The 27822-nt window shown below is 39.7% G+C and overlaps 1 protein-coding gene across 1 annotated transcript in view; it reads right to left on the reverse strand.

The window, feature by feature from the left end:
* The window catches only part of grin2da (glutamate receptor, ionotropic, N-methyl D-aspartate 2D, a), a 126492-nt gene that overhangs the window by 38517 nt on the left and 60153 nt on the right, over positions 1-27822 (reverse strand). The window contains exons 8-10 of the mRNA XM_073463685.1: positions 23534-23739; positions 19830-19998; positions 13946-14099 (exon numbers count right to left, since the gene is read on the reverse strand). Coding sequence (XP_073319786.1) covers positions 13946-14099; positions 19830-19998; positions 23534-23739 — 529 coding nt within the window. The remainder of the gene's footprint in view (positions 1-13945; positions 14100-19829; positions 19999-23533; positions 23740-27822) is intronic.

The following is a 27822-nucleotide window of genomic DNA, read 5'->3' on the forward strand; positions in this document are numbered from 1 at the left end:
TTATTCTGTTTCATGATCAATTGTTTTATTAATCTACCATATGTTTTTACTTTAATAAGATGCCCCCCCAAAAAAGTTTCAGTTTGAAAAATGCTGACTTCTCATGAGGGTTCATTAAAGACATGTCATCATTAATGATTAACGATCTTGTGAGGTCGTATTGTGGAAACATGACACAAAACGCCTGCTATTCAACTCTTGATGCAATGTGATGGACCTGACTGCCTCCAGACCTTTGAATCATCCACCTGGCACTGTGACATCAAACAGACTCTTGTCTGAAAAAGTGGACGATCCATTGAGCGCTGCAGGGTACCGACAATTACCCAACCAGCGCCACGGATGGGACTAACGTCAAGCTGTGCACTGAACCAAGGATGAATAACAACAATGGCGACTGCTATAGTCAAGATAGATGCTGATTTTCTCCTCAGTGTCGCCCGGCGTCATCGTTTGTTTTTACTTCTTTCCGCGCCGTTCTCAAAAACCCAGCAGAACCAGTATGTTGGCCGTTGTTGACTTTCTCGTGATTGGTTAAGAAAGATCTCCCCTCCTCCTCTACGGGTATCAGTTAGAGTTAGAGCGGAGGCGATGTCAGACTGAAGATGTGAAGAAGTGTAACAAGTTGACAATTCAGTCTGATATCAGGCAAGTGATGGACAAGACCATCTTTCCTGATTCTGATTCTGGTTGATGTGGCCCGTTTCAGGTGACTGGAAACAGTTACATTACCATCCTGTTGTTCCATTTTTCAAAAACGGTTGATTATTTTCTGCTTTGTGCTTATTTTTCTGTTTATCAGCGTCGTAGAAACAAGAAATGGGTCGACAACAAAAACATATTAAAAGGCTTTTCCCGTCTTTGGGCTCCATCCTTCAGCTCTCGCAACTCATGACCTTTGCGCTTCCCAGAATTTCCACCTACAACGTCAGAAGTACCACATCATAATAATATAATGACCGCACTCAATGCTGCTGACTGCAAATAGCTGTTTCTATGATTTATTGCCATCCAGTAGAATAAAGCAGTTTAATTCAACTTTATGTATTATACTAAAAGGTCTATTTTATGTTTGTTTGCCACATTTATACACACGAGGGGAAGTAATTTAGGAACACTTATGCGGTCCAATAAAACATCCCCACAGTCAACAATGACCACAGAGTTAAATCAACATCTGTCTCAGCACAGTGTGAGCAAGACATAAACAGTGTGTGTCTCCCACAGCTTGTGTATTAAATTGTGCAAATACAAGAACAACTTATAACTGGCTTTTGGTGTGGAGCGGAGAATTTGTGTTGCCAAAAATACACAACTGCACCACTGTGGCAGCACACTAAGTGGTTCAATGTGTGAGGAAAATTAACATTTTTGTGGCCTGTGTGACATTATTGAGTCTAGAACTTTGTTCTTAGTCCTTAACGATATTTTGTTGAAATTTGTGTTAACTTTATGATCTATCTAAAATGGTCGTGTGTGTTTTTCGGATCTTTTCCTTCCTCTGTTTGTGTAAAACATTAAAGTTTGAGTGCAGTGCCAAGCTTTCTTTGTTGCAGTGTAGCTGGAGGGAGGTCATTTAAAAGTGATTTAAAATGTCTGATTCTTTTGGTCTGAAGTTTCCAACCAAAGATTACAGCAGCTTACTAAATAACACAACATCAACCAGAGAGCAGGAAAAAAAAAAAAAAAAAAAAAAAAAAACACCCCCAAAAGGTCCTTTTTTTCTAATTTACATCATTTTTTTATTGAACGTTAATTTCACTGAAGGATGAAGTTTTTTACGGTGGCCCCCAGCTCTGGACACAGCACTGATTTATTGAATTTCTCTGCTCATTCTGATTTGCGCTTCATTTAAAATTGCCTTGGCAGAGAAAGTGTGTAAATAATTACATCGTGCACTCAAACACTGGAGGTTGTGTTTGATTTATTTGAGGAGTGTAAAGCAGCTGCATGTTGTTTTCAAAGTCAGCCTTGAGTTAAGATCTGAGGAGCTTTATTGTTTGATTTCTCGGTGTGTGTGTCGGTGTTTGGTTTCCAGCAGCTATATATCCATTTTGGACAACGGTGGATCTATTTTTATAGCCACATTTAATCAGGGAGAGTCAAGAGAAGACATATGCTCTATGTCAGTTCATCAATTCACACCTGGGAGATGCCAGGTCCAACCACAGTGTGCATGTACTGGTGCCAGTGGGCAGATCCACTGGAGCAGACGGGGGTTAAGGTTGGGGTTAATGAGCTTTATGTGCCCTTCCTCAAGGGCATTTAAGCAGCATTTGCTAAGTAAAGCGACAACATTACTTATTCATTGTGCTTGCCAACGTGTTCCCAGCAGGTCCCGGGGAATCAAACACTTTGAGTCCGACCTCAGTACTCAGATACAGAACGTAGCAGCAACACAGAAGTCGACTGACGTTCATATAGCCCTTCAGAGAGAAGCAGAACCACAGGACACAGTCTGTATGACATGTCACTGCAGCTACAGCTTCATGAACATAATAATGTGATTATGGACGGTAATTACAATGAGGTTTTCTCCAATTAAGACATCACATGAACCCTTGAATATACAGTTTCTTTATGGAATATGACAACATGAGTATTTCCACACGCAGTCTCCCTCCTCTTCCTGTCATAACTCCAGCATAGCATGTGCTTTGAGTCCTTATTATGCAAATATTATGTGCATATATTACATAATCTAATACACACCTGGAAGACATGCATAGGAAAATCGATTGTATTACTGCACTCAGGTCACGGGCGCTTTATGAGGCTCTGATGAAACCATTGAAACGTAGCCTCTTGAATGATTTCTTTGCAAATATCGCCGTAAAGGTACAGTTGTTTGTCTGGTAGTTCGAACACAGTACGGCATGTACAAATGTATTCACCCATAGAAAAACACCTCACTTGTTAAATGTCACCACTTTTTTTCACACCCTACTGAAAGCATTTTTAAATGAGAATTCAGTGGAAGCGAGAATGAAGCGTTTTATCGTGAGGACAGAAGATCTTCGGCGTGTGTTGAGTGCCACGTGAAGTGCGAAATGTGGTGATATCATTGTTAGACTGAGTAGTTTTACACAGAGCCCTTCAATAATGTCACTATAACTGAACTATAACACCATCACACTATATGAGCATATGATGTTTAACTGAGCTTCACTTTATTCAGCACAGATACATAATAAAATGTTGGCAGTTTCTGTGTCGGCAAACCACGGATACATTTACATTTGTACCTGTCATACCTACAATATCGATTTTTCAACAATGCATTTAATATCACACTCGAATTACACCAAGGTGGAGGGGATGGTGGTTACGTTACAGCTAGCCTAGAAGGGGCCGCTGTTTGAGACTGAGTTTAATCATTTAAAAGCATGAAACATTTCAAACAAAACAGCAGCACATTTTTATTTATTTACTTTTTGAGGAGACATCAGGACATTATCATCCGTGTTGTGGCACGGACGTCTGCACATATCCAGCCATGTTTGTATCGACAAAAGCAGGTATTTTAAGCAAAAACGGGCTCTTTTCCTAACCCTAACCAAGTAATTTTTCCGCCTAAACCTAACCAGACCATAAGCACAGCACTGTAACAACATAAAAATTAAAGAGTGAACATAAAGAAGCACTTTTACTGATTGAAAGCAACCCGTGTTGCTCCTGACAGTTTTCAGAGCTTCGAACAATCTAAATAGCACTTAACAAAAAAACACTTTCAATCTCACAAAGTTACCGTCACTTAATCAAATGTTAATAACAATGTAAGTCACGGTTATCTTAAGACAGTGTTCATTTTCACTCATAGATATTGCTTTTAATAATCCCTGAGTATGATCACAGCAGATGGCAGTTTGAAAGATGTTTTTACCTTCTGACTGACGGCAAATTAGTCAGCAAAGGTGACGAAATATTGACTCCATAGACGGTGTTTTCACCAGTTGATTACACCTCTCGGTTACAAACATTTTATCCCTGACGTATCCATCCTAATTGGAAGGTTAGTGAGTAATCTCTTTTGGTCTAAAAGGTTGCACTGACTCAGATATAAAACATGTGGGGTACGAAGATTTGGATAAAATGATGCAAACTGTGACCCGACATCTGAATAGTCCTCTGTTGTGAAGAGAGCTGGCAGCCAATGAGAGCAGAGTCGATAGTGAGCCGAGTCTGCTTGTCTGCTTCCTCTGTTGTTCTGATTAGATTCATGTCGAATCACATCAGTTCCTGCGAGATCAGAGGTCCGGCACAATATTATGTTGTTTTGTTTGATCCTTATATTACTGGGTGAGTTTATTAAGAGCAAATTTGTTTTCACAGTCCCAACATTACAAGAGCCAACACGCTGCTGGATGATGACATGAGGGAATGAGGGGGAAAAAACTAATAAATAGAACAGCAACAAATACAAGGAAGGAAATAGACGGAAAGGGTGTGGGTGTATAAATGTGGTCTGGCACATTAAGTTTTAAATGAAAACAAAATACAATCATGAGATTGCCAATAGGTCCTTTTTAATAGAAGGCATTTTGACATGTCACAACTGGAAAAGCAAATGTGTGAATAATAAAACAGTGTTCATGCTGGCTCTCTCTCACACTGTCATGACTTTCTGGGACGCTTGAGTAGAACAGAACCAACATGTTGTCAGTAACACCTTTGTTTTTGTGAATTAATATGTTTCCATCCACTAATGTTATGCAGTTGTTGGGAGTCGGTTCATTGAGAAAAACAGCTGGAGGCGCTAATTCAGTTGGGGGGGCAATTAAACCACTGCAGAGGAAGAGGGCGCAAGAAGATGACATCATTTGACGTACTCAAAGGAGTTTTTATCTGGTTATAAAACGGTTTAGCACTGATGCCTCTGTATACAAACAAACCATTAGCGAGAAGTTTTTTTTCTAAATAGTTATAATAATACCTGCCGCTGGGTCGGACTCCCGGAGAAAACCCAACATTGCTTGCAAATGTAATAACTTTATTCTCTCAACAAAATTACTTCTACCAGCAACCGAATCTGTCAGCTGTAGGATTGCATGTAATCTATGTGTACGAATGGCACTAAATCAAAGTTTACTTTGTTTCACCATCATCGTATCACAGTAATTAATCCTACAGTATTAAAAGTGTTTTTTTTCGGGCGGTGGTGGTCGTACTGCTTGTGTCCACAGGGGCAGCAAGAACCAACTTTAATGAAAAGTCCTTGTAGCTGCTTTAAATGAGCATGAACATGAGCTTCGCAACCTTCACCGTACTCTCGCAGTTTGGTTTGGTTTAGGCGAGAAAACGACTTGGTTAAGTACGTTATGTACGTAACTTCAGCTGCATGATGTATGTGACACAAGTTCGCCATGTTAGTAAGTTAAAAAGTCCTGTGCTTGTTTGACCCAGTGACCCTACTTTTCCTGACTTTCTCCTTTGCTGCCGTAATAATTACTACGGCCACTAGAGGTCGCCGACTAACAGGAAGCCTAAATATAGGTCGTAATAAGCTGCTTTCACAGTTGAACTACATGGTTGTTGTTCTGATGAGGACGGGCTGCAGAAAACACAAAGGAAATCTGACATTTATGTTTGTTTCATGTAGTAATTTGTACATATAAGTCATGATTGATTCTAAGTCTGTTTCACATCTGCTTTTGTGTGATATTATTATTATTTTGTAAGATATTTTCACATTTTTGGTGTTTCAGCTCTGAAATTATTGACTGAAAATGAGCACAACAAAAGGTGGATGGAAGGCCAACTATCTTCTGCTGTGATAAATATGCCCCAGTCCTTAACATAACATTAAGAGCACATTTTATCAATCTACCACAGACTTACTGACTGGTCACTTGCCACATTGACCGCAGCTGAATTCAGAAGGGGCTCACAGAAACTCTCGTAGAAGCACCAGTTGTTGGTTTGGCTTGAGAGGTTTTGCTGCTCTCTTTTGTTGGCAAAGGCTTTTATCTCTGAATTGCCAATATGAGTGACAGCCCTGCTCCTGCAGCTGACCATCCCTTCCAACACACACACATACGCTTGCTCTCTCCTTTTTACTTCTCTGCACTTGTTCAATTTTCACGTCCGTCTTTACTGGCCCCCTTGACAGTTTAAGTGTTTGTTATCATCCAGGCTTACACTTTGTGTCCTGCCTGGCTCGCCAGCTCCGTGCTCTGTCTGGTTCTCTGTGTTTTGTGACAAGGCCTCTCTGTCTCTGACTCTGTCTCTGACTCGCTGTGTTTCTCATTCACTGGGTGATCCAGAGGGTTCAAGGTTTGATTGAGCTTGAATTTTGCAGCAAGTTTAAAAAAAATATAGAGATGCATAATGTTTCAATACAACTAGTCTGCACATTTTCAGACGGACACAAAAACACAAAACAACCAAGGTTGGGCAGGATCAAAGTCAGATGAACTTTGAAAAGAGTTCCCTCCGCTTCCACACACATTGCTTGCTCTTGATTATTACATTTCGGTCCTTTCCTGACTGATTCTGCAGACATGTCAGCATTTTGCCAGCACGATTCTTCTTCAGGGATACTTTTCTGGTGACGCACTGGTGGAAGTGACGTGTCGCTGATAAATTCTCACAGAAAAACATCCATAAACACTTTCACTAAAGCGTTACTGGTCATAGTAACTATAATAATATTACCAAAACCTGATTAGAAAACGCACTGTATTACTCCATTATTTAAAGTAATATATTACTGTAACATGTTACTTTTGTAGCACAACACTGAAACAACAGACAGAATTAGCACTTATCACACTGCAGCACACACACAGACTCACTCTTGAGCACAAAGCTGAAGGTCGAGCAGCAAAGTAAACACACAAGGCTTGACATAGATTACAATGTCTGAGCGTCAGTCCTTTGTCTCCTATTTTTCTTCCAAATGCTCGATGAAAAACTGCATTTTAATGTGCATTAAGAAAGTATTATCCTGTGTTTCACCATTACATTTTTTTCAGCCAGAAATGACTGAAGGAAGACTTCATATTGTTTAAATTGTACTAAAAGTAAAATGACGCAGGACTGACTGACTAGAAACAGTTAAAAATGTGATGATGAAATGGTCCTTTTTTAGCTGTGCAACACTGTCTTTGATGTTTCAGAATAAATAATTGTGTAACCTTTTTTTTATACATGCTCAAACTGAAAACTTGATATAATAAAATATTGATCCTTTGCACATTTCTGTGTGTTCCCAGTAAGCCCAGTTCAACCTGCAAGAGTTAATGGGAACTAATATGTGTGACGTGAAAAAAAAAATTCCTTTGTTAACAAGCGTCCTGACGGCAGAACAAGACCAGACAGAGTCATCAAACGACTATCTATTGGAAAAAAAATACAGTGTCACAGGATGTCAAGTGAGAAGACAGGGAGCCGAAAAGACAGTTAAATATTTAAACAGTCATGGAAAATGTTTTCATGCTCCGAGAGCTTGACAGGAGAGTATGTGACTGAAATCAGAATCTGAATCAAGGAACGCTCGGTACCAGAGCTGCTCTCCAACTCAGTGTGGACCATTAGGTTTAGTTTAGATATTTACAGTACGGTAAATAATTCTATAAATACAATGACATGTGGAAAAAATTAAAATAAGTTAAATCATGTTATATCTGTCTACTTTATCTTCATCCATAAACAAAGGAAGTTTGTCTAAAAATCATTTAAAAATGCTGTATGTGTTTTGTTTCCTCGGCCCGTTAACGCAGAGAGCTGCAACAAGATGCCACTTGTTGTGAAATAAACCCAGAAAAAAAGATGCTGATGTTTCCCACCACTACTTATATAGTCCAAAAGGTGTCAGAAGTAAAGGTTTCCGCTTTATTTAGATGACCTTTAATGCACAGGAGAAGAATATCAGTGGTGCCTTTTTTCGATTACCAAAATCTGAATAGGAAAAAAAAGATTCATGCAAACTCAGTTTCTTACTTTTACACCTAGTGTTAACTTTGTCAACAAAACCTATCAACCTATTTTCACAATGACAACTAAACCAAAGTCAATATAATGTAACCTTTGACAGTGAGTCATGACGAAATGCATTTTTTTTCAACCAATTAAAATGATGAATGGTCAAATGAACTGATAACTGAGAACTGATAAATGCTGCCTTATTTAACAACCTGCATGCATCTGCAAAATCACATGTTGTAGCTCACGATGAGTACAACAGTGTCCTCCACCTCCAGAAACATTGACAGCTGGAGCCAAAAAACACTTAGACGCAAATAAGACTAAAATTCCACTGATGAAAACTAGATTAAAAGGTCTGCAGATTTCTATTTCAAGAACAAAATGTGGCTAAAACTTCTCGTCAAAGGACTAAAATCAAATTCCTCAACACTGCTTTCATTATGGATCAGTATTGCGCCAGTATGAGAAAATAACTGCCCAATTGTAGCTGAGTATGTAAAGTACATGCGTGTTGTAAACCAAAAATCAAAGCTGCAAAAAGACTCAGACTAACGTTAAAGCAACCGAATGTTCCTTGCTGGTCATCAAATACTGACGCTTCAGCTGCCAAGCCAAAGGCACAAGTTGCTGCTTGAAGTGTAAAACTTTTTGGCTTTCAGCAGAATGTGTTCCTCCTTGTCTCGGTCTTTATTCTTGATGCTTTATGTGTAGCTGATCAATTCCTGTGAAAATTTGAGCATCACCGTGTGTATCCATCGATTCAAACCGCTGTGTTCACGCTTGTTTTCTTAATATCTCGCCTGTAGTTAAACTGCTGGGAGGTTTTTGGGGACGCACCTCCATCAGAAACGATTACTGCTTCCTCTCTTGCTTCACTTGATTGTTTCTTTCACCTTTTAACCTTTCTCCACATGTTTCTGTTGCCTCTTGGCTCTCTCTGGTCTTGCTTACCTTTTATTTTTCCTTCCCAACAACCCACCCACCCATGCACACACACACAATCAAAAGCTACAGTACAGAGTCAGTGCCGGCCCAGTGGCCCGGCGGTGTTAGGATAAAACGGCCTTGGGAGCCCTGCACCTCCGACCAACCATGACGTGTTTCAGATTCTCTCCTAAATCTCCTCTGACAGATGGATAGATGTACTACTGCAGCCGTGTGAGTATGAAATAGACCCCTTAAGGAGTACGAGGAAAGATCAGGTCCATGAGGTGAGAATATGTCGGCTGCCAGAGTGGACTTCGACTCGTGTGCCTCAAAGATACGTTTCGTTAGGGAGGCAAACATGCAGAAAGCTTCAATCGGCTTTGATTGTATGAGGAGCTTCCAGGTTTGAGGCGACTGTTCAGGCAAGAAAACAGCCTTTAAAATGAAGTAAACTGACTCCAGTCTATACATAATCATTCAAAATAAGAGTCTGACATTTTGGAAGTATTCTCATTTGCTTTCCTGGTGAGAATTTGATGAATAGATCAATATAAGTGTCATGTCTATTGAATATCAAGCTACTACGGCAGCCAAATGACTTAAACACAACACCGCCAACAGAGGGGGAACACCAGGTCACTTGGGCACAAGTAAGACCATATTGGCGACCCTGTATAGGCATAAAATCCCACCCACAGATTAAGCAAACTATTTTTATTTATTTTTTTAAACTCTTGGACCGAGCCCCACCAGCTGTTTCACACTGTTTAGAGTCTTTATGCTAAGCTAACTGGCTGCTGGCCCCAGCAAAATGCCAATCTGTTCCTTTCAGCTGCTTAATTCTTCTGATATCAAAACAGCTAGTTTTTACTTGAGTTGCCTTTTAGCTTTAATATTTTCAGCAATCTAAAATTAGCACTCAACATGAGCTGGAGAGTCATTTTAATTTGATTCAAGATTTTTTTTTCCCATATTCATTATATTTAAACACATTATGCTCATTATCAGGCTCATGTCTTATTCAAGGTTTTTAATACAAAATGTTTACATGTTAATGTTCAAAAAACACATTTTTTTCTTATACTTTACATTGCTGCAGCACCTTTATTCACCCTCTGACTAAACCCTAAGTTTTAGTGCCTGTCTCTTTATTTGCAAATCAGCACCCTATTCGGTTTTTGAATGAATGAATGCAAACTGATTTCGGACGTGTGGGGGAAAAAAAGTTAAATTAGTTCGACAAATAAGCATAATGAAAATATAAAAATAAGTATACACTTATTTAATCCTTCTGCACAACTTCTTTTTTCCAAAGTTCAAGTTTTCATTAACATATTCTGCAGGAAGAGCAGGTGAGCATGTCATAAAATATTACAAACTGTTGAACAGGAGACTTCTTATTACTGCACGTCTAGTCAGTTGGAGGGTTGAAGGTAAATGTCACTGAACTTAATTATTCTAAAGTTTCTTTTCAACAAAAGCCAAACCTCCTTTTTTCAATTTTCATTAACTGTTATAAAACTGTTATATAATAGTGGTACAATATATCTGAGCTTTGGCATATTAATAATATATGTGGGTTCATTTTCTATATTAGTTTTTAATCACTTTCTTTGCTATTTCAGGTTTTCTCCATATCTGTGTTTAACAGGATCTCTGATGTTAAGAGAATATTTACTTTATTGCTTTTTAGTATAAATAACAAATATTCCTCTATTAACTTATTATCACGGGAAATCGGGTCAACAAGTAAAACAGAAATCAGGATTCATGACAATCAAGTGCTCTAATTACAAACTAATCCTGCCGATTTGACAGATTTCCTGATGTTTGCCCGTCTTTGATTGACAAATTCAAATGTTTGAGGTTACGTAAAAGTTCAGAGAGGCAGCCAGCGTGTCCTGCAGCAGAATGCACTCTGTGGTTTATTCACACCGGCAGCTTATTTTACAGCACAGATGGAGGGGTTCAGAAAGTAGTCGCCCGAGACGCTGCTCTGTGCTAACAAGTCATTTTGCTGCGGGTTATCGTCTCATCTGGCTGGTACAATACATACACAGAGAACACACACACACACACACACACACACACACACACACACACACACACACAGCAGCATGTCAACCAGCCGCTGCTCAGATTAAAACATCTGAGAACGTCTGAAAATATCTGAAGCAGCCCTATCGCTCTCTCTATCAAAGCCACTCAACCTCTCCCCCAGTTCTTTGTGTTTATATTGGTACATAACAAGACTCTCTCCCTCTCTCTCTCTCTCTCTCTCTCTCCCTCTCCCTCTCTCTCTCTCTCCCTCCCCCTCTCTCTCCCTCTCTCACTCCCTCTCTCTCTCTCTCTCTCTCCCCCTCTCTCTCTCCCCCTCCAGCTCTCTCTCGCCCTCATCTCTCCATCTCTTCATGCTTGGAAAATGTCTGGAATTAGTCTAAGACGATTTGTAAATTAAGAGGTGTTATCTTTAGGAGAGGCCAACTTTTTTCTGGAGCGTATACTTTATTTAAAAAAAAAAGAAGCAGCTTCACTGCGGGAGCTCGTTTGGATACTGAGAATATTAAATCTAAAGTCCGGGGAGGCAGCACTTTTTTCTTTGAGATGCAAAGTCATGAGTGCGAACCTTTTTCAAGTGGGAGACAAAGCAAGTGGGAAAAGGCCTTTTACATAATTCAGGATCATTTACACACACTGTACAGGGTTATGTAAGTTATCTGGGCTGCTGTTGTACTACTGTACCCCTTCAAAGGCCTACATCTGCAAATTAAAGGACCGAGATCCAATCTCTAACACTTCAACGCTGCTGATTAGCAGCTAGAGATAAAAGTTCTTCCATTTTTGGGTCAATTTTGCTCACAAGTGATGTGTACTCTATGTGTGTCTCTACATGTGATACCTTTAAAAGATACTTTTGATGTTAAATGTCAGAGATGACATTAAGCAGTTTCATGTCACGGCAGCTCACACAGATCCATGTGGTTTTTGGACATTTTGAATGTGTGCAAACATTTAGCATTTGTCTTTTTCGTTACAGCTGCAATGTAAAAGGTTTTAATGATTTTGAACACGAACAATACACGCCAGATCCTGAATTTCCACTCTCTCTCTCCTCCTTGTGAAAACACACAATCGTGTAGCGTTCAACAAACAGAAATCCGTTGCAGAGACCATTTTCCACAAATGTATACTAGAATACAAAAGAACCAAAAGACAAGCCGCATTTTAGGCGAGGGATCAGCTTCTTTAAAACCCTCATTTAACCAGGGACACTTAGCCGAGAACAATGCTGTCTTTTTTAGGAAGGTCTTGTTCACACTCAGCTGCACATTTACACCTGGGAGCTGTCCTGTACACCACAGTCTGATGTGTTGGCCACTGAGCAGCTCCACTGGAGCTGTTTAGGGTTGAGTGTCTTGCTGAAGGGCATCTTAGTGGTGATAACCGACAAGGGGCAAGTGTTGGTTTTACTCCTGCTGGTTCAGGGATCAGGGTCAACTCACACTGCACATTTTTTAACGTGCTTCTCTGCAAACAGGATCCTGCAACTTTTAGCAACAGTCAAAAATATGGCTGCTCGCACTGAATTTAAGAACTCAACCCAATAAAGTTTATTCACATAAGAAGCTCCCATCCTCAGCAATGTTGACTAGAGGGGGAATAAGGTAGCGTTACTCTGTGCAGTTCTACTGTGAACACAAAGCAATAAGCAAAGGGAACAATATGGAGCTGCAGATGGCTGGAAGATGCAGACAATGTGGTGTCTGCTCTGCACAATCTCAGCCAAGGCTACAGTTATAATATTAAAACAAACTCATTACAGTTCATAACAGAGTTGTGACAGCAGCCAAATCAGAGCATGGAACCGCTCAAACTGCAGACAGGCGACCAAAATGTAATGTGATCGTCCGACAGTGAGGTCGTTGATCATTCAGGCAATTCATTTAGGCTTTGTGACCCCTTTAAAACTGCATGTCACAGTTATAAAAATAGTCGGGGGGCAACCAATTTCAGCTAGACTTAATCCGAACACTATCTGTCCAGGTTTAGGTTGCCACTGTACACTGCTTGGAGGAATAATCACTGTCTCTTAAGGATGATATTTCATTAATAATCGAATCTGTTAAGTCTGAACCACCATGAATGATCGTCTCTTTAACGTTTACATAGTTTGGTTAAATAGAAAGACAGAAACCCTCTGCATGACCTGAGGACGCTGCAACTCTGTTGTATTATTTTGTACTTATAAATACTGGGGCAATAAAGTGGATTTGCAGACAGCAAACTATAATAACAGCAGGTCAACAGTTTGGAAGCTCCGTATTCTTCAACATTATCTTTTAGAAATAGACAGCAACTACATCAATTTAAGTTAAGTTGACTTTGCAACATGTATTTTTCAGTAAAACTGTCTCCACTTTGCCAATATCTGAGAGATAATCCATGTATCACAATATGTTATTTTAGTTGAAGTCAGTTTTGACTATATACCAAAGCTGCATGGGAAAATAATAACAACGAGGGAAATAAAACCATGAAATTCCCTTTTGGTTTGATTCAAAAACACAAACACTTAAAGTAGGACAACGAGAAAGAGAACAACATGTGAATCAACTGGCTGAGACAGAAATCTGAAATAAATACACCTCGATCTATATCAAGAGTACGTTCTTTTTGCTTTATATTGGTCATATTGTATAGAACTTATATTAAACCTTATATTGAACTATCTTCCATCTACATGTTAGATTGTTTCACATTTGTCCACAGCTATTATTCCATCCACAGGTGACTATGACTCTTTTATTTTTCCATTTAGGTTTTTGGCAGAGGTTCACCTCGCCTTAGAGAGCCTGATGGGGGTCGGCAGCAGTTGATGTGTGTCTGTAAATCCATTTTTGGAAAAATAATGTTTTCTTTGAACTACTACTGACTAATGTTTCACACACAAGCAGCTAAACTAATTACTGTACAGGTGCAATCATGTTTTTTTTGTACCTACACCATTTGTACATTTACCCAACCACTGAATACTGTCGATTTGAGTCTCTGCAGATAAACATGTACTTCATTAAATGGTACAGTGACTCACCAAGGAAAGCAGAAGGGGATACGGTGCCGTTGCTGCGAGAAACCATGACGCTGATTCCGGTCTCCACGAAGGGAACAGAGAACTCTACGACCTCGGACCTCTCCTCGTTGATGGTAAGAGAACCGATGGCCATGTCTGCCCTGTTGTTCACCACCTGGAAAACAAGACGTCTGACGTTAGAGAGATTTTGTGTGAAAGTTTGAACAAAAAGATTCAAAGAAGTATTTTTACCAAAAAGGACAAAATTTTAATATTATATCTTTATTTGATCTCATGAGTTCGTATCCCTGCTATTGCTGTGTCCCTTTTATGTAATCATTAGAACACATCATGACATTTGTGATCTCTACACCCTCCCACAAAGCGTTGCCTTAAGACTGTGTTGTGCATAGAAGTGGCGAACACAGAGAGAGTCTTTGAAAAAAAATAAATCCAAAGCACTCGTCGTCAGTGATGTTTGAAAAAAAAACACTTCATAGGCTTTGTCAATGAACTGGATGAATGACTGACTGAATAAATCTGAGTGGGTTTCATTTTTATTTTGTCTCGGCATGTAGCGTGAAACTGGGCCGTGTTCCTCCTCAGAGCTCCTCTGACAGCTGTAATTGAGGCTCAGGTTGTCAAGAGGTGAGGACGTGAGGGGATTCACAGCTCTGTCGTGTTTCACCTGGCAGGAAACAGAGGTTACTTGACTGTGGCTGAGGGACTGTGGAGGTTAGAGAAGCTGGCTGCAGACCAAAAGTTCATTAGTCTGAGTCCTGGCCTGGCCCCAAATCTCTGTGAAGACAAAAGGCTCTGCGGTGCCTCACCAGACACCACTGAGACGCCTTTCAGCAGCTCTTAAAGACACAATCCTTTAAGTCCTCTTTTTCTGTTGACGACTTAAGTGTTCAGCACTCATCGATTCATTGTTGTGTTGATGTACTGCACCATGCAGTTATCAATTGTCAATCAAAAAATAGTAGCAGCGTGGTGATGTCTTTAACTTTGGATTTTTCTGTTGATGCAATTTGGGATGAAGGTGCCACTTTTTTCTTTGTTCAGCCATGAAAGCATTTGCTGCTCCTCCCGGAGAGCCAAAATGAAACCTGTGCAGCCACTCAATAGATCAAATATGTCTGTAACATGGCTGTAGTGATGGCAGAATACAGGGGGACAAAATGGTGCAGTCATTTTCCATAGAAAGTTGGAAGAGTTACAGAACTTAAGCTCCCTATGACTGCCTTCTTCTGCTAAACCAATCGCAATCATTACATGCGGCGCAAAGCCCAGGATGTAGTGATGGTGACCCTGCAAAATAGCATTGGGGACACTTGTTTTGGTAGAAGATTTAAGTGGAGAGGTGACTTGCGGCATTAAAATGAGCTAAATCCCCAGAAAAGTTCAGGGTTAGGGTTAGGATATCTTGCCATTTTCAAGATTCAAGATCGTAGGTTGTTATTGTTGCTTTTTCTGGCAGCAGACAGCCTGCCATTGGCCACGTGAAACAGGCGGCCAACGGCAGGCTTGTAACCACATCTGTAGAGTCAAACTACTCTGTGGTCGACTAGGAAGCCAACCAGCTAGACTGTTAAGACATCAAAATTTTACACTGCACAGATGTTAAACCACTCTGTGCTCCAGATCTCTGAATCCCTGCAAGTACAAGTGTGATGACATCGACTTACTACTGGCTGTCATTAGCTGAATTACAGGAAAAACAACAATTAAAGTCAAGAGTAATGTTAACTGCTCCCGACAGCTGCCACTGCAACTTAGTGTCAACTGAAAGTAATGGCCGTGTCACAGATCATGACCAAAGAAAAGAAAATATTGCCCATTCTGAACATGAAATCAGCGAATGGGAACACATCACTGATCACTGAAAACCTCATTAAGAATAATTATTTCTTGTGGAACATTTAAATTGTGGTGGGAATCTCTAAAAGCTAAGCTAAAAACTGTTGCAGTAACAGGCGATGTTGTTGGAAACTATGAAAACTATGAAAACTTAACCGAGCATGTGAAAATGGATTATGACCAGTTTGATTTTCTCTTACCATAAAGGCAGTGTTGGGGGTAACGAGTTACAAAGTAATGCATTACTACAATCACATCATACTGATTTCAGTAAATTCAGTAATCACATTACAGCTACTAATCCGACAATTATACCATTACTTGTGTTACATAAATTCTTCAGTCATCTGCGTAATGGGAGGTAATGACTGTCTGACAAATGATCTGAGAGACTTCGTCGTGGCATATAGACGAATCTGGTGACTCAGTGTCTGCTGCTGCCTTCTGACAGTGACAGCAGCATGGGTCAGAGGAGTAAGTTCAGCTCATTCAGTTTTTTCCAAAGTTTGCCACTATTGATGGGGCAGCTAAGAACTGCACAGGTTCTTCAAAGATTCCTAGACGTCAGACTGTAAAGAGTATCATTAGATAGAAAGTAAAGGTAAAAGTAGAAAATGGTGCACTTCTCAGGATGTCAGAGCTAAAAGGGTATCAAGCTAGAGAGTTTTCTAACAAATTCATACTTCCTGGTACATTGCTATGAAATGACATCATAACATAATTACATTATATAATTAAATATATGTTCAATGTGATGGATGATCTATATTAAGCAGGTTTCAAGTCTTTGCATGTCATATCATTATTCATTATAATACCACAACATAACACAATCATGGGAATTAATGGCTGGCTGAGAGGCAGGCAAGGAGAAAGCTGTGCAGCCGAAACAACGTGCACTCAGTTAACCTTCTCTGGATGAGTGCAGGTGGAAACTTTTTGTTTACTTTGCAAAATCAATAGTTTGTCTTTGAGGCCTCCAGAGACACTTTAAAGTTTCCACAAGAGTGTGATGAAGCACACGTTTTCACACTTTTGGTACTGTGTTGATAATTTGCTTTTCTGCGTGTTGAGATCAATCAATCCATGATAATTATTCCATTTCATTCAACGAGGTAATTTAAATTATTTGAATACAGTCTGAAAGCAACACCTGTGACACATTCAGCAAATGCTTAATCACTGCACTTTATACTGGGGACAAAAAAATATAATACCAAGGTGATTCATATCGTAGGAGGAGAAAATGTTAAGGACGGAAGAAATTATAACCTCATTGGGAGGCATTCATGTGATGAAGAAAGACAAAGAGTGCAAGGCTGAATGACATTCTGAGAAATAGCAGAAATGATTGTCCAAGCGTAGGGTTTCACTGCAGACACAAGGACACAGAACAAGTCTCAGGAAGATGGGCCCATTAGCCTTGGAGAGATTTTACTTTGGATGAGACAGGAGTTTAGCCAATAGAAAAAAGAAAAAAAAGACAATGAAGGTAAAAAGAGGAGGGCAGTCAAAGGGAAAAAAGTGCTTCTTTTTTCTGTTCACAACAATTACTGCCACAGGTAGCAACAACAAAACAACCAAGGACTGGAAGGATGTGAGATCTAAATTATCACAAAGACTCAGCTGTCCATCAGCACACATGTTCATCTGCCGCCATGAATGAGTTACGGACAGAAGCTGGGCAAGAGGTGGAGACACACATATATTACACACTCAGTTACACTCATGCAAACACACACATATTCATTCGCACTGACGGCCTTTGGTTGCATGCTGGTAAACAGTCTGTGTGGACAGCAAACATAGCATAACCCGAACGTCTGAACCCATCGGCTATGTCTGATCCTGATTTAGCTTTGTATTAGAATTAGAAAATCTTGGTCAAGATATCCGTTATCTGGATATCCACTGGCTGCACCAGAAGCCCTCAAACATTGGCCGTGGGCCCCAGAGGCTAAATCGTCATTAGATGATAAATGATGAGTTCCAAGATTGGATATGTTGCAAAGTCATTTATAGTGACTGATAGAATGTAAACCAGATTATGATCTTATTAAAAGTTGTTTGTGAGAAAATTGATTTTAAGTCTCATTTCCAACGGCCACCATCCCAAAGCGTCAGTATTTAATGAGTTGAAGATTGTTACAGATCGGACTTTTGATGATTACACAACAAAAGTTTATTGTCGTGGTGCAGATGAGACATCAGATTTGATTCAGGATGTCCAGGTCTGTGCTACAGCGGAGATTTCAGTTTGAGAAAGGGTGTAAATAACATCTTTTCAATTCAATCTGGGATCTTTGGGCTTCCTGGGTCTTGGATTATGCTGGACAAGCTGTATGGAGTAATTTTATGTTTTCTTTCAGATGTTTCAGATTCTTTCAGAAGATTTAAAACAAGTCCCCACCCAGCCAAAAATGCTAGTGGAAAAACAGCATATAAAAATAAAAAGTTTTAAGTAAATTATTATCAAATAGGAGTCAACTATTTGATTTGCCTAATCATGACCTAAACCTAACTTTAAACATATCCCTTAAACAAAGTCTGAAACCCTGAACCTTTGAGGAATCGAGCCCCTCCATCACTGTCCTCTCTAAAAATGTCTCCATTCTAAAGGTCAAAAACTGAAACTGGTCCTCACAACGCTAGAGGCACAAGACCATGCACACACACACCATTTGCATCCCCCGTCTAACCCATGTTAAACTAACTCCATTAATCCAGCCACCAGAGGGGGATTGGCATCATGGAAACAGCAGACGATCTGCCAACACACACACACACACACACACACACACAGTCATGTACAAACAGTCTGTGTTGTCCTCTCTCTCTCTCTCAGTTTCTCCAGCACTAATCTTTCTGACAGCCTCTCTCCATATTTCCTCTCCTCTTCTTCGATTCGGGCCCAATCCTCTCTCGCTGGGTCGCGTTTTAAAGGATTTGAGGCGGGATAAAAAGAATTTCACGGGAGCACTTGAATCAAGCCCCCTTTTTTGTAAACACAACAAAAGAAAAAAGAAAAGCAGAATGAGAAAAAAAAAGACAATACTACTGTACAGCGAAAATGGAGAATTAAAAACATAGCTACAATATCTCACTGAGACATGCACCAAAAAAAAAAAAAGGGTCACGGTGTGTTTGTGGTCTAAACGTAAGAATAAACTCCCAGAGGAAATGTAATATGCAAGCTGTGTCTTCTTCCAAGACCCAACTGAAAACAGCGTTTAATCTCTCACCCAAGCTGCTGTCGCTGAGATGTTTATTTGTTTGCTGTGAGTTCTGTATGGCTTATTAATGTTTCATGATGGCATTTTTTTTTTGCATTTATCTGTAACTTTAAAGAAATTGCCAAACATTTTGGGAAATTTGCGTGTTTGCTTTCTTATAGAGTGAGACATTTGATGGCAATCTTAGGTGTGTGAGCGTTAAGTATGGAGCTGGTCTGTCTCTGCTGTCTCTGTCACCATCACTTGTTTCTGCACTATGTACATAACTTCAGTGAGAGGGAAGGATCACAGTGTTACATACATGTTCACTTCAAGATACAAGTTTTCAACACATTGTTATGAGGTAATGAGTTGTGTTTGTAGTTAGCACCTTCATTACATCTGACAAATAAACTGTGGGGGGCGCCAAACTGCAATGTTGCTTTAATGTATGGAATTAGAGCTGCAACCACTAATAGATTAATGGATAAGTTTTCAAGTATTAAATTAAATGCCATTTATTTCAATTATTGATTAATTGGTTTGACACATTTTTAAGAAAAGAATGTAGAGAGAATGCAGTTCAACACAGCTTTCATCCAGCCGTGTTTGTGCCGTCCAAAACAGGTATTTTAAGCCAAAACATGATCTTTTCCTAACCTTAACCAAGAGGCCTTTGCCCCTAAACCTGACCGGACCAAGTGGACCGAAAGAAACGTAAAGTTGTAGAATGAAATTTATTCTGGGGGTTGAAGAGAAGGCACTCTTACGTTGCATAGGTATGTAATAATTATATGTTATTACAATATCAAAATGTACATGAAGATCCTCACCTCTCCGACCATGCCATTCCACTCCCCATCAATGTTCTTTCCATGCCTCCCGTTGGTCACCAGGTAAAGGTCGTAGGTGAAACCCACAATCTTTGCCAGTCGCTTGAGGACGTCGATGCAGAACCCTTTGCAGCAGTGCTTCATGGGCCCGGTGGCGTCCACCACCAAGCTGAGGAGATGATGTGACAGAAAGACAGATGTGCAAAAGTAGTGAGCATGATTTTTCAAGTATGCTTTGACCTGGATGGGCTGTTTGTCTGCTAGGAGAGATTAAAAAACAAACAGATGAGTACAGAGGAGACGCAGGGAGAAAGAGCAAGAAAAGGAAGGAAGGTATGAATTATGGGCCAGGGACTGTGAGTGGATCGATACTGACAGTTTGGGCTGTTGGGTTTGAAAAGGCAATGCTTGACAGGTCAGAGAGCTCTGGGGGAAAAGGGTTGCTTTATTAAAAACACATTTTGTTTGTTCTTTTGGATGCCTTCTAATTTGAAAAACGTGTGCCCTGGCCTCTGACTGCCTCTTTCCTGTGAGAATTCATCTGGTGAACACTTCAACCTGTGAGCCTCAAGAGCAGGTCACACATGCAAGACATTTAGATCGCTATCAGTCAAGTGGCTGCAGTGTCCTCCATCAGCTGTCCATACCAAGTGCCTGTTTGAGACGTAGCTATGACAACCTCTCGCCTCTGTTACCTAGCAACACAACACACTTGCTCTTTTGGTAAATTGTTTTTTCTACAACAAGCCAAAGTAACGTCAAACTTATGGGAGTGGGACACTTAACTCCCCCGTACTCATTAAACATTTTGTTCTACAAGTGAAGTCTGGTCTTTTTTTTTGTTTTTTTTTGTTTGTTTTTTTAGCAAAACAACAGGAAATAAAAGTTGTGTTAATGTGAAATTTCGATTTTTCATGGTTGTGGTTTTTTTTTTAACCATAGTCTTGATTCTCTTCTCGGGTGTGTGCAATTACTTTTTGCATTATTGGCATAATGTATTTCTTATTTTTGCTTTGCTGCTCCTCGATCATGTTACTTCTCCATGTCTGGTTCGTTATTGTTTTATAAGTGTTTTCTTTTCTGTGGGCCGCTGTGAGTGTGTTTCTCTCAATCATGCCGTTAGAAACAATTTCTTGACTTTGCTTTCTCATTATAGCTAGCCAGCTAACTGTTTTAAGATTCTGAAGACACTTTTACCTCCTGCCTTAAGTCAACTCTGAGGGGTCACACTATGTTAAATTCAGAAACACATAGTTATTTCTCTACAATGATGTCACCCCCATCACAATGTTTCACTGCGGACATTATCATATGCCAATTAGTAACTGTAAGCGGATGCATAATGTCATAACGTTTCTTGTCACCACAGAAAAGATGAAAGCAGGTAAATCTGTTAAGTCTGCTATATTGTATTTTTTATTATAAGGGTATTCATTTCAGTTCTGCACATTTGCACAGGATGCCTGGAAGTTTGGATTTATACAATATGTGAACTCAGTTACATGGTCATTTGAAGCCTAAGAGATTAGTAGGGTTTTTTTGTGTTATCATGTGGTAAGTGATCGTTTGAGATTAAAACACAGCACGTGCATGTTGTGGTCCTCATCAAAAGTGGTAAATATTTATAGCAAAAGGCTCTTAGGTTTAAGTGCCTGGTTGTGTAACAGTAATTTATATGCATGTTTAATTCAAACACTGAACAAACAAATCATGACCTTGGTTGTGATGACAGGAGGAAATAAAAACAATAACACATCTCGCAACATCAGAGGACACGCGCGGTGTCAGGTAAAACAAAGACAGCAAATCAATTAAACAGAGCAGTGCAAAAAAAATACAAGTCATTTAATTTTTGAAATAGAAAAAGATGTCAAAGAAAGACGAGCACCACAGGGAGACACGCGGGGTCAAAGTCGGTTGATTAACAAGAGACCAAAACGCCTGTCTCAGCCAATAAAATTGATGGAGGATGAACTCGTTATCTTCCTATTGGCCAGGTCATGTGCTGGCAGGAAGGAAGCTTATCTGGGATAGAGCAGGAGCCCAGAGCGCACACACACATGCACACACACACACACACACACACACACACACACACATGCTCTGTCTCTCTTTCTCACCCTGAATTATTTCTCCAATGAACCTTATAAAAACATAAAACAGGAGAATAATTGATAACAGATTCTAGTTATTATATCAGTTATTAGAAATCAGTATTTAACCAGTATCATGTTGTTCCTATGGTTTGATATACATCATCATTATCATAATTATTATTATTATTATTTATGTAAAGTCATAGTGATGCAGAAGGGATCTTTTGCTCCATGATTAAAAGTACATTGATAATTTATGATTATTACACTGACGAAGGGTCGTCTTGCCCGACACGTCCATGTGGCAAGAATAGACAGTTTGATGGGAGTGCTGTCCTTTATTTTTCTTCTGTTTATTCACTACAAGAGGGATTCAGCACCCTGTACTGAAGCTGTGTACGTGAGTTGAGTGCGTTGTCTCTTATTTGCATGCTTTTCAGTGGCACCATGTAACTTTTTAATGTGAAGCTGCTGGGGGGAAATTTCCTCCCTGAGATGATTAAGTTAGTTTGTGATGTTTCAATCTATTGATCCCACACAGGGAGGCTTTCTTTAAGCCTACCCCTCCCTGGACACTGCACCTGCAGATGGTAAAGATTTAATGTCTCGGTCACGGATGCTCGGCCAGACATTTCAATTTCACAAAAGATCAGAGCGGGGAAGTTCTGGTTTCAGGATGTTTTCTATTGAACTAGTTTTTGAAACTTTTTTCCCACTTTCCACTGAGGTTTACAGGCTGATAAGGGTTTAAAGGAGAAACCAAGAGGAGACATCAAGGCTAGAAATCACTTTTATACGAAACCGACTTCTTTTATCCGAAACTGCTTCAGTCCATTCTCGGACAGAAAAATGTGACAGATACAGTATATTATTTTGTTTCTGTCTGCTTGTGGCCATAATAAACTGCAGGGCATTCTGACCTGCCACTTTTTTGGGGGGAGTTACAAAAACAAGTTGTTAATGCTTACTTTCATTGCAAAATTCCTTCTTTTTTGTTTTTTCTCTTATTTTTGCTTTTTCTGAATGATTTCAAAACTCTCATCATCCTCTCAATGAGTCACATCAAAATGGATTGTACAGATGTGTGCAGATGACAGTTGATTTGCTTTGATGGCTATAATAGACAGACTGGCTGTCATTAAAAGCCAAGAAGAACCAAAGCTAGTGTTGTGAAGCTGTCTTTTTGTAACACCAAAGGAGCTCTGCTGGGCAAATCTGAAGGAATACTTTCTGTTACTAAGAATGCAATTTCCTTTGACCATGTGCTGTATGTTTTGGAAGGCAGTGTAATATTGCACCCCAGTTTCACCACCAATCAATAGACTGCCAATCAAATAGTGGTCGGCATGTGAGTGTGACAGTTTGCCTCACCTTGAGGCAAAAAGTACATGTGTGTATGAAGGTACAGTACCTGCAGGGGTAAAAATGACAGGAACAACAGATGAACGTATTATAAAGAGCTAAAGTCCGTGTCGGGTGGAGTAGAGAGGAGAATGGCGGTTCATTCATGGGACTTCATAGCTGTACAAGTGTGAAATCTCTGGATATTTTACGAGGTGAAACAACTCCATGTTTTTTCCTCCAAACTTGAAGCCTGTGGCGTGTTACCTGGTGTTGACAGGCATTCGACAGGGTACAGAGTCCCGGATGCAGGAGCTGGTGCCTGGGTCAGCCGGTTCCACGATGACAAAGGGCCTCTCTTCCAAAGTGACCACTCGGAGGTGCTGGGCGTCATCCAAAGGCTTCAGGAAGGAGCCATAACGTGACCACGGATGGTAACGCAGACGCAGGTGGCCGTTCTCCCACCAGCCAACCTGAATGTATACAATGGAAAATTTGGTAGTTTTAATACATATCTCCAGTTTCTTATGTTATCACTAGTCTATGTTTGAAAATACAAAAACAGCTGGTGCAACTGGATCCAGCACCTTGTCCCCAGATGTGAGGTCAGTCCCCATAATGTACTGTGGAAAACAATGTCCCCGCAACGTGATTGACACAAGTACTCACAAAAGAACAGACGTGAGCATTAATACTTTAACACTTCACCAGCACAAATGCATACACACAGACACACATATAAACAAGTCATGAGAACACATCAACCCACACACACTGAAAAATACAAATAGGTGCACGTACACACACACACACACACACACACACACACCAACATTCATGATTATTCATGTTGGCCACTTTAATACATTAACACAAGGACCTGAGATACAAACAAGAGAGCGCTGTAAATAGCAAATTCACAGCACCTGGCACTTTGGACCAGACCCACTGTATCTTTAATGCACTTTCTGTCTCCCTTCCCTCCTTTTTTTTTTTTTTTTACTGTGTTGCTGCTCTCCTCTTTCACTCTCTCTGCTGCATAAATAATAATAGCCAGAACCAACAGTTCATCCTGGAACAATATGATAATTTGCTCCTCTATGCTCATTTGTCCTTCGGTTTACCCCTCTAACCTGTTTTACATTAACTGGGATAAATGCTTTTCCGCTGCTCTTTAAACACAAAAAAGACATTTAAATGCACACACACACACACACACACACACACACACACACACACACACACACACAGAGATCCTTGTTTTCATCACTTGCAGGGACACTAAATAGACATATTCATTTTCTGGAGCCTAACCCTAACTACTACTTCCCTAACACTAACCTTTACCCAAGTCTTAACCATTAAATCAAATGATATACGTTGTGGGGTCCAGCGTTTTGGTCCCCACAAAACTGTCGGACCCCATACCGTGAGTGGGCTCCCAGTTTCTGGACACCACAAATATAGAAAAACAAGACCACACACACACACATACTCTCACTCTCTCTCTCTCTCTCTCTCTCTCACACACACACACACACACACACACACACACACACACACACCAGACGGGGGCTGAATCCCTGGATTTTCAGGTCAGCAGAAAGGCAGGAAAATAGCATGATTTGGTATTTTCTGGTTTTTGCTACCATGGAGCTCAGACAGACCTTGGTATTTTTATCAAAATGTTCAGGCTCAGTAACAACACCAATATTAAATCCAACTTAAAATACATATTTTTAAATCATATTCATATATTACAATCAGCAAAGATTCTATAAAATGTTTATTGACCGCCTTGCCAAAATGTTGCAGTGAAAAACCAAAGGAAACTCCGGCACAATCGAAATGTGCCTAACTTGCTTTCGATAGTTGGGGATGAGCCATCTGGAAGAATAAATAATGTCCATTACTTTATTTTTGCTCTCAAAATGTTCTGTATGATCAATAATCTGTTCTGCTACCCTCCATCTGTCAATAATTCAATATTAATCATCCCAAATCAACCAGTAGCTGCTTTACAGAATCCATCACTTTGAGAGGAGTATTTGATTTTCTGTATATTTGTCTTTTCTGTTCTGCTGCCGTGGCTGCGATGGTTCATTGTTACGCAGCTCCTCTTCTGTTTGTTACAAACAAATCTCTGCTGCTGCTGCTGCAAAGCTAAAACCCATCACTATCTGAGTACCAGAGGACCTTTTCATACGAAGAATAAACACTCAGTGATGAAAATGGCAACAGTAAGAACTGTTCTCTCCGAGGAACATGCTGAATTACTGTTACAGTAGTTTACCTTGAGAAGCTAGCAGAACGGATTAATTCATAACAAAAAGTACTTTAAACAATGTTCTTTAGAAAAGTTTTTAGTGTCAGTTTCAATCACTGTGAATACGTCTGCCTCTGTAGATGCAACCTTGATTTTGTTTATCAAGTACAAATTTTCACAGTATATAAGCTTAAAATAATGCAAATTTTCCTTTTTTTCCTTATTTATAATTTGTGATCTTTGGATCGCTTATAGTTGAAGGGCATGCTGCAAATATTACAAATATATCAGTTCACAGTACTCAGGAAGAGACGCTAATGACTGATGCTACAAGTAGCATTATGGGAATTGTATCAAGTGTTTTCATATCTAGTCTCTCGGCCTATGCTGCTTTGATTTTGGCATGTTTCCCCTCTTTCTGCTTCTTGCAAGTCCTCTAACCTAATTAAAATGCAAAACTAATTTGCTGCAGTAGCCCTTTAAATGCATTACGATGATTGTATGCAGTAGGAGGATGTGGAGAGCAGTTTACTTGATTATAAAGGTTGAAAACAAGACATCAGAACCCCCAAGTTAGACTTTTCTTCAGTGTATTCTATTTTGTTGTTGTTATTGGTTCTTTTGTAAAAGTTAAATTAATTTGACAATAAAGAAATATTTACTTCTATGCCATTATGATTTGGACTGATTGACATGCCCCACCACTATCATGTTATTGTGTATCTGGCTGATTTATTGTGCTCACTTTTTGGCCTCTGTACCCCTGAGACCTTAAGTTTCGAGTAGGAATGAGAAATTTTGTTCATTTTTATTGTGAGTCTTCGTCCGTCTCGACTTTCAGTCTGCCTCTGTCTTTCTCAGTTGTTTCATTATTTATTATTTTGCTCAGACTCGGTATTTCCTTCTGTTTCCGAGGAAGAGTCAAGGCTCTTTAAGTACCGATAGAACTAATACACGTATCCGACCTTGTTGTTTTCCTGAATGTTAAAGTTGACTGCTCCAGTCTTAACTCCAGTATTAAAATGTCAGGGGGGGGGGGGACCACTGGGAGTTGCAGCCAAGAATCCAACAGAAAGAATGAAAACACAGCCGCCCTCACCTGTTATAATTACTGTGGGACTGGCATCCATTTTATGGGCGGCTAAGTGTCAATAGGTGTGCATTCATCCAAGCGACTCCTGCCAGCAGTGGATTCATTACTACTTTTAAGTGAATTCTGGCTCTATTTTCACTCACTGCGTGTAAAACAGTTGCAAATTGTAGTAAACAACTGAAGTATCAAATTGCCACAAAAGCCTTTTAAACTCCAGCTAGCTGCTGAAATTGAATAGCTCAAAGAGCAGGACAAAAAAATGGTGGCAACTGAATCGGAACAAATAAAGTTTGTTTAATAGTTTGATTCAACACTGACCTCAAAAGGTTGTTCCTCACACACATGTACCACCAGTATTCAGGGTCCAGCCTCAACCAGGCTTAGCATCCGGCTCAAGTAGTAGCTACCAAATTGTTTTATTCTTGATAAATATGAAAACTTGAGTTTAACGAGCACTTGATGTGGACTTAGCTATGGGCAGTTTAAAAACCCAAGGTCGCACCCTCTGGCTTAGCTCCAGATTAAAAAATGTGGAGCAATGGACGGGATTTTCACAAATTAGCATACTCCAAAAACGTTGTATTATAGGGATTAACTTTGCTCATTTAACACCAATTTAAAAACCCCTTCCACACTGCAGCTTTAATGATGTGATGTAATGAGAAGATAAGCTGCTCAATTTAATATATGTGTTTAATATACAGTATGTCTTAGATTATGTCTGATCTCTGCTGATTATGTGTGTTATCATTGATCATTGTAACCATTATCACGCTGGCTCATCCATCTTCTGTTTTTTTTTGCAACCTGACTTGGTCTCCATGATATTCTGATATTTTACAAAAAACAAGGTTTTAATATTGATCCTCTTTTTTAAACAAAACTGTGTATAACATCTACAACCATGGTCACCCAATGCAACAGTTACCTTCAGAAAAAATATCAAACAGAAACTTAGAAAGGAGGTAAAATACTGCAGAAGCTGACTCACTGCTCAGTCAAGATTTTAACTTGAGAATGAATAGTTTTCTTTCATGTTATTTGCTTGTAGAAGAGTCTTCTATCAGAAACTACAGTTGGTTGAAAAGTGTAGAACGAGAATTGATCTTTAAAGCCTCCCTTCCTTGTGAAGTACCTGCTGAATTATTGTAATCGATTAACAAATCTCCATTAAACTCTTCCTAAACATACTTTGTG

Source organism: Pagrus major, chromosome 3 (assembly GCF_040436345.1).
Source record: "Pagrus major chromosome 3, Pma_NU_1.0".
NCBI classification, from domain to species: domain Eukaryota; kingdom Metazoa; phylum Chordata; class Actinopteri; order Spariformes; family Sparidae; genus Pagrus; species Pagrus major.